Raw genomic sequence first — 11,454 nt, 5'->3', positions numbered from 1 at the left:
GCTGGGAACACACTGCCTGCGTGTGAGTTGCGTGTGCGTGGCGTGTGAGTTGCGTGTGCGTGGCGGCTGCTGCAGCTCCGTCTTTCTACATAGAGTTTACAGGTTACTCAGTGTTAGATTTCTTTTCACTATAAATTAATTTCTTAATTTATTTTTGACAAAACGTCACTAAAATCACTCTGTCTCCACATGCAGCTGCTAAAAGGGTTGATACATATATATATATATACATATATATACATATATATATATATATATATATACACACTGTATCAATCAGAATACTTTAATTAGGTTGCATTACAGGTGCTCTCTCACAGAAAAACAACAAAGAATAGAGAATAAGAAGTAAGATTATTAACCCATTTATACCTGGTGCTGCGTAGCACAACATTGTTGATTCCTCGTCATTTTCATGACGCATGCAGCTTATAAATATGTAAAATATGTATAAATATATCATGAAAATTACGAGGAATCAACAATGCTGCCGCTACGCAGGGTTAAGATAAGATATAAAGATAAAAGTGAAAATATGTCCTAATACTATATATTTATTTATATATAAGTAAAACAAGTTAAATGTGTTAATATAAGGTGTGATTGCAGAGTTGAAGTGTATGTGCAGTATATCTGTGCGGTCTCATCAGAGGGAGTTGGTCACAGATCACAGGATGTTTCTTTGTGTTGACTCTCTCGACTTCAGAGGAAAATCCCGTCTCCTCGCCGCCGACAGCGCTTCAGTATTAGCATCTCATTTGCCTCATTTGACACTGTTCAGCTAAACTTCAAATACAGTCAGTGTCCCGCACATAATCCCTGTAAAGAATCCCCCTTCAAGATTTACCGCAGCGCACCACATCACCACGGAGCTCAGCTGAGAGGAGACGCCGTGTTTTCAGTCTTTTAGATAAAAGCTGCTGAGATGAGGATGAGGATGAAGAGGAGGGTGGTGATGAAGATGATAATGTTTTATTTCCACTGTTTTTGCAGAAGTGCCTCTTTTGATGTGGAACCCATCTACACATTCAGAGCCCATGTGTACGTATCTATACACACACACACACACACACACACACACACACACACACAGCTGGTTTACTGTCTGTTGTGTGGTAACTGAAGGTCTGTGTCTCTGTGTGTCAGTGGTCCAGTGTTGTCGTTGGCGATGACCTCCAGTGGCGAACAGTGTTTCAGCGGAGGCATCGACTCAACCATCCAGTGGTGGAACATCCCCAGCTCAAATGTCGACCCCTACGACACCTACGGTACACACACACACACACACACATGCACACTCACACAGATGTGTATAAGAGACAGGTAAACACACTTCGTATGAACGCGTCATAAACCGCCTCTCATCCACCTGTTTGACCTCTCCTGTCTGTGCGCAGGTAAAGTGATCCACGCCATGGTGGCTCACCTGGACGCAGTGACCAGTCTGGCCGTGGATCCCAACGGGATCTACCTGATGTCTGGCAGTAAGTCGCACACGTCAAACAGAATCTGTCATGGTTTTATTTTCACCAAAATATTTCACTGACATGATCGCCGACATGTTTCCTCCTCCTCCTCTCTTCCTCTTCCTCTTCCTCCTCCTCCTCTCCTCCTCTTCCTCCTCCTCAGGTCACGACTGCTCTCTGCGTCTGTGGAACCTCGACAGTAAAACGTGCGTTCAGGAGATCACCGCTCACCGTAAGAAGAGCGAGGAGGCCATCTACGACGTGGCCTTCCACCCCTCCAAGGCCTACATCGCCTCCGCCGGAGCCGACGCCCTCGCCAGGGTCTACGTCTAGACTAGGAGGAGGAGGAGGAAGAAGAGGGGGAGGAGGAGGAGGAGGAATCAGATGACTGCGGGGGCGAGAGACTCAGAAAGAGAGAGAGAGAGAGGCTAGGCCGTTCACACACACACACACACACACACACACACGATTCAGGTCTGTTCAGGTCTCTGAACACAGAATATATATTAATGAAAGACTGGAGGTGATGAGGATCTCCACTGGACGACTGAACACACACACACACACACACACACACACACACACACACACACACACACACACAGTTTAAGTTAAGAGGTGGAGCGCTGACTGACTGAGACGTTCAGGAGCAGAAACGTTGTGGAAATGTTGTTTAAACCTGCAGGTCGACACACAGCAGCTCACCTGCAGCTCACCTGTCCTGTGATGTCATCTCCCCCCTCCCAGTCTGAACATAGCTCTGATGACACTACATGAAGCCCCACCCCCTCCCTCCCTCCCTTGTTTTAACGCTAGTTTGACCTGCAGCTCGGACAGGAGCGGAGCCGGCTCAGTGGCGTTCTTGTTTCCGTCAGCGTTCTGTAGTTTGCCGTGTTTTTCATCAACATCACGTCCAGATGTTTCCACGTTTGGTTCTCGCAGCGGGAGAACGTCCCTGGGAGAGCCGCCAGCGCTGCGTCCAACGCTCAGCAAACGCCCCACAGCGTCTGATTTCTGCACAAACACAATGTCGTTCCACCTTAACTCTGCACCAGCCGCTCAGCTGCAGGACACGAACCAACGACTCACAGGATTATTTTGGCATTTTTGTTTGTTTTTTTTTTATGTGACGGTTCATAAAGTCGAGAAATTCCCCAAACAGAATCGGACCTATTACATCATGTTTTAACTTCACCACTCGAGCCAATCAGTGTCCAGTGTCTCTCTGAAGGCGTCACCTTGGACTCTGCAGAACTGTGATGGACATCTTCCAACGTTGAAATGATTAAATGATTGATCAGTGAATTGGTAATGAGCCCGGTGATCGGCAGCAGCCCTCAGGTGTTGCTCTTCGCTCCTGCTAAAATAAATCGGTTCAAGTTTTCAGCGCTGATAAAAGAGCAGGCGGCCGGTTTCACAAAACACCTTAAGTTTGCTACTTAAGCCTGAAACTTGAGGTTTAATTTCTCTTGAATCTTTTCTAAGTTAAGGAAAACATTTGAGGCATTTGCAGCAGTGAAATTCTACTGTTTCCACGGAGACCGTTGATTTGCTGCCATAAGGAACGCTCTTCATTTATCACCATAAAGTTTGTTCATATTTCAGTTAAGATGAAGTCACCTTTAGTTTTTTCCTTAGTTTGGTCACTAAGGTCTTTTGTAAAATGCTTTAACTGACTTTAAGTGATTCCTTAAGTTTAAGACTAAGATAAGGAGAAAACCTGAAATACTTCAGTGAACATTTTAAGGAAACTTAAAAAAAGAAAAAAAAGACTTGAGGGTGTTTTGAGCAGATGTTTGTATTTTAAAGAAACTTTAACTCAGACTTTGAGGAAAATCTTAACTTAAGGTGTTTTGCAACCGGCCCCAGGACTTTTATTCAAGCGGTTTTGAGTTTCTCTCCCCTAGTAGTGATTGTTTCTATAGCAACAACGATCTGTTGTTGTTTTCCGCCGTGACATCACCGCTGAGACAAACAGGCGGCACACGCTGCTGTAAAAAGGCGGGAAACATTAACCATGAAGAAAAATGTTCGTCATGTGCGTCATGGTGGAAAATGTTGACGTTGACATGAAGCTGCGTTCACCTCGAGGTAAATGAAACAGTTTAAATGTTGGAAAGTGTTGCACGTGACAAACTGAGCTGAACCACAGAAGAAGAAGAAGATCGGAGGCGGGTTTTTCCTTTAAAGCGTGTTTTAACCCTCTGTGCTTCTTTCTCTTTGAGTTTTTTAATAATTAAATCTGAACCAAAGCTTCAGGAAAACAACAACAAAAAACAAACAAACAAACAAACAAACAGCTGTTCTCAGATTTTAACCTGCCCAACTTTTTTATAGTGTTTTTAAAGGATGAGTTGATTTTTGAAAACGGGTCAAAGTTGGAGAAACTTCACGAACCAACACGTGGAGTTAGAAATCAGATCGTCTGTCGCCGTTTGTCTCTGACGAGGTTTGAGCTGATTGGCTGTGGAGGATTGGTCGCCTCAGCCCCTGGTGGGCCAATCAGAGCCCTGCGTTTAAACCCCGCCCCATGTAAGGACTGTGGTCCAGATGGGTTTTTTTTGTTTGTTTGTTTGTATAAAATAAATTAGTTTTTATAATCTGTTTTTTTTTTTTTTTTTTTTTCTAAATGTCACCAAGGAGGATTCTGGTTCCTCGTTCCCGTCCAGTCCTGCCATCGACCCCGCCCACCTCACGCCCCGATGATTCACAGACCTCCGGGCCCGTCTCAGGCCGGTTCTTTTCACAAACTCTGGGTTCAGTTTTTGGATCCTGTCACAGATTTAATGTAGAGAGTAAAGGAGAGAGGAGGGAGGGAGCTGCTGAGGAGGAGGAGGAGGAGGAAGAGGAGGAGGAAGAGGAGGAGGAGGAGGAGGAGGAAGAGGAGGAGCAGGAAGAGGAGGAGGAGGACAGACCTTTGTTATTCTCTCCTGGCGTGTTCACGTCTCATGGGGCTGATGGTAGAGACACAAATACAGTTGAATGACGCTGAAGAAGACGTCAGCTAAAGTTACGTTGAGTTCAAGGACGATCTGTCATCTGAGTGATTTGTCTTAAAAAGCTGCTAAAAAAAAAAAAAGAAAATGTCCACGTCCTCCATGTTTGCGTGTTGTTTGTTCTCCTGGTTTTGGTTTGTCTTCAACAACCTCAGGAAAATGTTGAGTAGGAGTTTAAACATTTGAAATGAACACGTCACCTCGGTCGGATACAGCTTCTCTCTGATGGATTCGTTCATTTGAAGCGACCTTCGTCCCAAACTTCAGATCAGATACTGACAAGCTGAGCAGCTGAAAGGAACAACTTCAGGGTGTGTTTGTTATTCTGAGTTTCACCGTGAAGATTCAGTGTTTGACTGCAGAAATCAGACTTTTACAATAACATTTGAATCCATTTTTACTGTCAGTTTTATTCATGTGTAGCTGTGATCTGTCGAGTCCAAGGTGACGTCACTCAGTGCTGCACAGAGAGGAAGCTGATTGATTTTATAGTTGTTTTTTTAAATAAAGAAAATATGTTTAAAATAAAATAGACCTTCAAAAAAGACAAAATAAAAAATGATAAAGGTTTGATGGCGATGTATCGTGTTGAAGTGAAACATCACAGCTCATGTTTTGGCAGTTTGACACCAACCTCTGTTAATAAACCTGGAAATACTCGGCTTTACAGAGTCCCTGAACACACCACAGTCTCAGTCTGTGCGTGTTGGGTGTAAACAGGTGACGACGCTGCAGTAAATCCTCTGTAGAGGTCTGCAGGCTGCTCCTCTTCCTCCTCCTCTTCATCCTCCTCCTCAAATCACTGTGTGATCTTTTTCTTCACGTTTCTCGGCCACAGCTTCACTGAGCAGGAGTTTCTTATTTATATCATTAGATGGTTTTTAGTCTCATCTAGTAGAACCGGTTCCGACCCGCTCGGACTCGCGGGGAGTTTTTCATTTTATCGTCGTGTTCCGGTTTTAATTTAATTTTTCTAACTGAAGGGATTTGTAACGCGCGCGGCTCCTGATCGATCACAACTCCAAACAAAACGTTTTATTTTTGTTTTATTTTCACCCACGCTACAACTTACTGTGTAACTAAAGACTTTTTTTTGTTTGTGTAATGCATGATTAATACAATAAAAGTATTTTTTCTAGTCTTCCAAAAAATGGATAAAAAAAAAAGGTTCTGATCAGTTTGCGAGTTTTGATGAGTTTTGTAAGTTTTTTTTTTTTTTTTTTTTTTTTTTTTTTTTTTTTGATTTACAAACTATGAAACAGCAGATTTTAAAGATTGTACCACATAGCAGAATACAACTGTTGAAATGTATATAAAATGTCTATAATAACTATTAAATGGTGTACCTGTACAGAGGCTGCCGCCCCCTCCTCATTCTGCTGCACAGGAACACACCCGCCAAAATAAAAGCTCCAGCAAAGTCACACCTGAGCTCGTTTTTGCAGAAGAGCAGCAACAGTCAGTCAATTCATCGATTAGCTGATCTAACAAAAACTAATCACCAGGTTTTGTGATGATAATTAAATAAATTCTTTTGGAGTCAAACTATTTATTAAATGACAAGAACGAATATCCTGTTGAAATCCTTTAAAAAGTAAAGTTACCGTCATTAATAACATTAATGAACCCATGATGCCTCAAGTTCTTTCAAAACTTTATTTCACGTGAAAAACATTTAAGGTATCTGTTTCCATGGAAACAACCCAAACCCCCTTTACAAAATGAACTCTTCCTTTCAGAATAAACTGCTTCTGTGAAGAACAAATGATCAAACTGATTTTACAGGTGAGTCCAACACCTGTTGAGCTGTTCTTATAGATTTATAGATTTGTAGGAGCTTTGGAAAGTGAGTGTGAGTGTTAATTCAATGTGTGTAACAGAGTCACAGTCAAATGCTTTACAGGTGAAAACAGCTGAAATGAGAGCTGCTTGCTAACACACAGAATACCGACTTTCTTTTGACCAGATATTTTATTGCCTTCATGCACATACGTACCACTTATTTTTTTAACTAGAAAAGTTTGTTTTATTTTTAACTAAACTTTTATGATGAAAATTTAAATGTACCTTAGTGGAGAAAATTCATGGAAAACCTTTTCATACGTCTTAAAATGTAGATTTTTGAAACAGTGTAAACAATAAAAACAAGGTAAAATTTAATTTATTGTTTTAAAGTTTAAGCAAAGAAACACTGGAGATAGTTACTGTTTGGATATCAGCAATAAGTGAACGTAGTTTAAGTGTCAGTCAAAATAAAAAGAGCTAATGTTCATTCATCTGGATAAAAAACTGCTCACCAAAAAGTATAAATTATACATTTTCTGCTGTTCAGCTGCACATTTTAAAGACTTTGGACACATGTTGAGTATCTGACTTTATTTTTAAATCACTTCTCAAATCCATGAATTCAAACCAGAAAGACAAAGACATGAGTTTTACAGTCTGAGCTGAAAAAGAAGAAGATAATCAGATACAGCGAATTGGTGCAACTAATGTTTTTATATATAAACAGACAGTTACAGATGGAACATGAAGTGAAAAAATAAAGACTGATAATATGAATCTAATGCGAAGAATTACATGAATGATTTTTTTGGCCGTTAGTCGACTGAAGAATTCCACAACTACTGAAAGAAAACAAAACGAATACACAACTTTTTATTTTACAACTTTCTAATGCAAGACCCAGAAGTGAAGAGTTGTGAAGATCTTCGTCAAACTAACCCGAGTCAGCGTTTAGATTTCTGGGTAATGAACTTCAGATTGTCTAAGTCTCTCGGGTGAAGCATGAAACATGGGTGTAGAAGAAGAAAAGGTGATACTGATGTTACCTGTATATACCAGGTAATAATCATCTTAATGTTTCAGAAGAAGTATCTCCTTATTTTTGAAACCTCTGCTAAAGTATAATTTCACAGGATGCTCCACGTTCCTCATTTTAAAGAATTAACAACATCCTTGAATATTGTTTTCCAGATTTGAATAAAAAATCTTCATAAATAGAAAGTAAAAATGTTTGTTGCTTTATTAGCAGATATATGTGAAATGTGTTTACACTTTTCTGACTGTTATCTGCAGTTTGGACACCAGGTGGCGACACGTCGCTGTCTGACAGTCTGAGCTTCAGTAACATGGACATGGACAAGCTGTAAAAATAACTATTCTTTATTGGAGAAACACAAGAAAAAAACAGGTAATAAATACAGAAAAAGGACAGAATTGTCTTTTACCACCCGAATCCCATCAGAGGTTTCATTTACACAGAGACAAATTAATTTTTTTTTACATTTTTATATATGTGTTCTTACAGGCTGACACCTCCTCCTGCAAACAGCACATCCTGTATTCTTTCCATTCACGTTGCTCATTTCCCATTCAGAAAATATGAAAATGTACTGGCAGAGACTTTAAACTCTTAAAAGATGGTCATTTACGCTCTTTTCCACAATTACAAACATTTTATTTGAGTATGAAATCAATGGAATCTGGCATGTGTCATGAGGAAAAGACCTAATCATCTGCATTTATTAATAAATTGGGCAGTTAAATTAACAGAACATAGCGATAAACAATAGTTAAACAATAGTTGACATGTCTTTGTCAGAACTTATCCAATCTAAATCTATATTTTATATTTTAAGTTATTAAATGAGCAGCTTGGATTTGGTGCAGTTTGATTTTGCACAGAGATTTATTAATTTGTTTTTTCCTCCATGACAAATACAGAGTTCTGTAGAAATCCAAAAATATTGTAAAGTTCTTTTGTCTTAATTTGTTCTGACATAAAATAAAATATATTTAACATTGTGATGGACAGATTTGGCACATTTCATTCAATTATTTATTCAAGTCTAAACAAGAGAAAAAAGGTTGATTCCGAGTTTGTTTTTACCACATAGAAACACAAAGGAATGAAACTGTGAAACTGGTTTCCTCTGATTCTGCTTGTAAAACAAACACAGCAGAAAAAGTTTAAAATGAACAAACTGTGAAGATTTAATTGCGTATTTTAACAAAGTCTGGTTTTCTGCCGGCGCCATGCTGTGGCCCTGTCCTCATAAAAAAAAAAGATTATAGATTACAGTTTAAGAAAAATACAGAAAAATCTACATGTTTGGCAAATGTACATCAATTACAACAACAACAAAAAAGGATGGAGCTTAAATCTTGGACCAAAGAGGGAAAGATATTTCTGTCAAGTCTTTTGATCCAGTTTTTTATGATTAAAATATGAAAAAATTAAATGTTACAAATAGAAACTTGACTTGAGAATTGACAGTGACAGTTTAATTTTGTCATGTTAATAACTGATTGATTTTAAGTTAATTTAAATTAATTTTTCTGTTATAACATAGACTCAACTTAAGTTTTACTTACTAGATTCACTTCTCGAATGTAGTATCTCACAGAAACGAACACCTGTTATCACATGACCAATGTGCCTTACTTAGGTCACGTGACAACACCTGAGCAAGTTCCATTTGCTGAAGAAACTTGAAAGCTCTGAAAAAAGCTAGTAAGTGAACCTTAAGTTTTATTACAGAGAAATGTTCCCAAGGTCAAGAATAAACCTCCATGCTCTAGTTTAAGGTTGAGGATTTCTTTTTGTCTAAAGACAGATTCAGGAAACAAACTGATATGGACTGAAACAAAAGTGATTTTATCTGAGACTGTTTACAAAAAGAAATTAAAGAAACTAAAGGATCAGTTAAACATTTTAAGAAAAGCATTTGTGTCTTGTCCAGAGCTTTAATAAGGAGGACAGATAAACACACAGACAAGATGATTTCCCAAAACGTTCAACGAACAGACGAAACCCTGTTAAATAAACATGTGGAACATCTGGAGGATCATCCAACATCCTGTGAATCCCAAATCACTCATTCATTCACTGTTCACTCATATAGTGTGTTGATGTAAAAACATGATCTCCTACGTGGATCATTAGAAAGCAATACACAATCTTGGATTAAACAAACTAATTAAAATTGGTCTTTAAATTATGTACATATCTAATAATTATAATGTAAAAGTTGAGGATCTCATTACTGTAATTATGATATAAAGATGTCATCATCATGAAAAAGATTTCCTGTAGGTAAAAGTATTTACCTACAATATGTAGATTTCATAATCATGAAATATTTCTCTTAATTGTGACATACAGATGTCACAGTAACTAGAAAACTATTTTCATAATTATAAAATCTTTATATCAGAATTATGAGATACAGATCTTGTAATAATAACATAGAAGATATTACAAAATAAGTGTAAACATTATTTTTATTTTGTAATCACAAGATCCAGAAAACTTCATTATGAGATTATTTTGTTATAATTATGAGTTATGGATCTTATAACAAATTTGTGTAATTATGGGTTAGTTTTCTCATAATTGCAGTTTAATAAAGTACCTTATAATTATGAATAAATTATTTTACAGTTACAGTTGATTCATTTTGTAATTGGAAGATCTTTATTTGTGATTTTGTTTCCCTTTAATCTGCAGTTCATTAAAGGATTCAGCAGAGTTTCATTCCATAGTTAGGATCTGTTTAAAAAGTAAGATTCAAGTTCAGGTTGATCAGAATTGATGAGATTAATTTGGAGATTAATTTCATGATATTAAGGATTTTCTCACAGGTTTTACGTTCTATGTTTTGTTTTTATAGTTTTACTAATTCTTGAGCTGCACTTCAGAGTAATTTGACCCGAACCCTGTCGAGTGAAGAGTGAATGAATGTGGTTTCTACTGTTGTTGATGATGATTATCACATTTGATGATTTTCCAACGTCTCCTTAATTAAATAGAAAAATGTTTTTGGTGTATGAGTATCTTTCTATGCTGTGTGTTTTGTGGGTATATGTGTATGGTATATATACAATGTGTGTGTGTGCTCTTGTACTTCTGTCTTTGTGGGGACTTGATTTTGTTCTGCAAAGCAAGGACATTTTAGATAATGGGGACATTTGTTTGGTTCTCACCTTTCAAAGCTTTAAGATTTGGGTTTTAGGTTTAGTTGCCAGGTGATGTATGTCAGTGAAGGACCTTACAAGTACTCAAGTACCTGTATGTGCTGCTATGTTTGTGAGGACCTGTTCCTGTACCTGCAGAGCACCTCTTAAACAGTCGGAGTTTTAGGTTTACAGGCCGGATAATATGTTAGTAAAGGTCCTCAAAATAACAGGAATACAAATATGTACTAAAAGTGAGTCTATTAGAACATTAAGACTTGAGGCACCTCAAATATAGAAGTACAAATGCGAACTTCTATCTTTGTGAGGACATTTTATCAGACTATTTAAGGGTTCGGTTGAAGTTGTCATCACAAGTGCAGAAGTACAAACGTGTGTGTGTGTGTGTGTGTGTGTGTGTGTGTGTGTGTGTGTGTGATCTTAGTTTTTCTCAGCAAAGTCTCGGCAGATGCCTTGGACCAGCGGAGGGATGAAGTCGGCGAGGCCGTTGAACTCTCTGGTGAAGAAGGTGTGGCTGTCCTTTGGCTCTGATGACATCGCTCTGAGGTCATCCATGGGGGCCCAGGCAACGCCCACGGAGTAGATGGTGATTTCTGGTGATTGATGGACAGGAGAAACAGGTATGATATGAATTAGATGTGACAAAAAGAATAGAACATAAACTGCTGTGGTTTGAAATCACACATAAATACCTTGTTTGTGTGCAATCAGCGCCGGGCTTCTCACGTCGTCATACGATTGACCATCTGTCACCACGATGAGAAAGTTGCGACCTGGTCCTGTCCGCCTGGTTGAGGAAAACAACAGATAAATTATTTTAATTTTAAAGAAGGCTCAGTAAACAAACAGGAGGACTGTTTTCAGCAGTGGATTGATTGACATTTGGCGCCGTAGTGAGAATTTGGAGCAACAGGACGGAGTATGTTGGTTATTCTCAGTAGAAAGTTACAGAATATCATCAGTGTCCTTTAACTAAGCTTTTTTTTCTTCCAACAGGTGACCTCTCAGGTGTG

At 38.6% G+C, this 11,454-nt stretch overlaps 2 protein-coding genes across 2 annotated transcripts in view; one reads left to right on the top strand and one right to left on the bottom strand.

Moving 5' to 3' along the window:
* LOC111651763 (striatin-3-like) overlaps window positions 1-5,813 on the top strand; it is a gene marked incomplete at its 5' end in the record, with an annotated part of 8,091 nt that extends 2,278 nt beyond the window's left edge. Inside the window, 5 exons of the mRNA XM_087172791.1 lie at window positions 707-743; window positions 911-1,041; window positions 1,147-1,268; window positions 1,350-1,484; window positions 1,630-5,813. Of these exons, the coding sequence (XP_087028917.1) occupies window positions 707-743; window positions 911-1,041; window positions 1,147-1,268; window positions 1,350-1,484; window positions 1,630-1,799 (595 nt within the window). The remainder of the gene's footprint in view (window positions 1-706; window positions 744-910; window positions 1,042-1,146; window positions 1,269-1,349; window positions 1,485-1,629) is intronic.
* Window positions 5,814-9,778: 3,965 nt separating this feature from the next.
* coch (coagulation factor C homolog, cochlin (Limulus polyphemus)) overlaps window positions 9,779-11,454 on the bottom strand; it is a gene marked incomplete at its 5' end in the record, with an annotated part of 3,155 nt that continues 1,479 nt past the window's right edge. Inside the window, 2 exons of the mRNA XM_023401799.2 lie at window positions 9,779-11,034; window positions 11,134-11,228. Coding sequence (XP_023257567.1) covers window positions 10,862-11,034; window positions 11,134-11,228 — 268 coding nt within the window. The remainder of the gene's footprint in view (window positions 11,035-11,133; window positions 11,229-11,454) is intronic.

Source organism: Seriola lalandi, unplaced genomic scaffold (assembly GCF_002814215.2).
Source record: "Seriola lalandi dorsalis isolate HSWRI2012SDOR001 ecotype SW California unplaced genomic scaffold, Sedor1 jcf7180002053768, whole genome shotgun sequence".
Classification (NCBI taxonomy): domain Eukaryota; kingdom Metazoa; phylum Chordata; class Actinopteri; order Carangiformes; family Carangidae; genus Seriola; species Seriola lalandi.
Note: the sequence above shows the minus strand (reverse complement) of the source record. Positions and strands in the feature narration are given on the sequence as shown.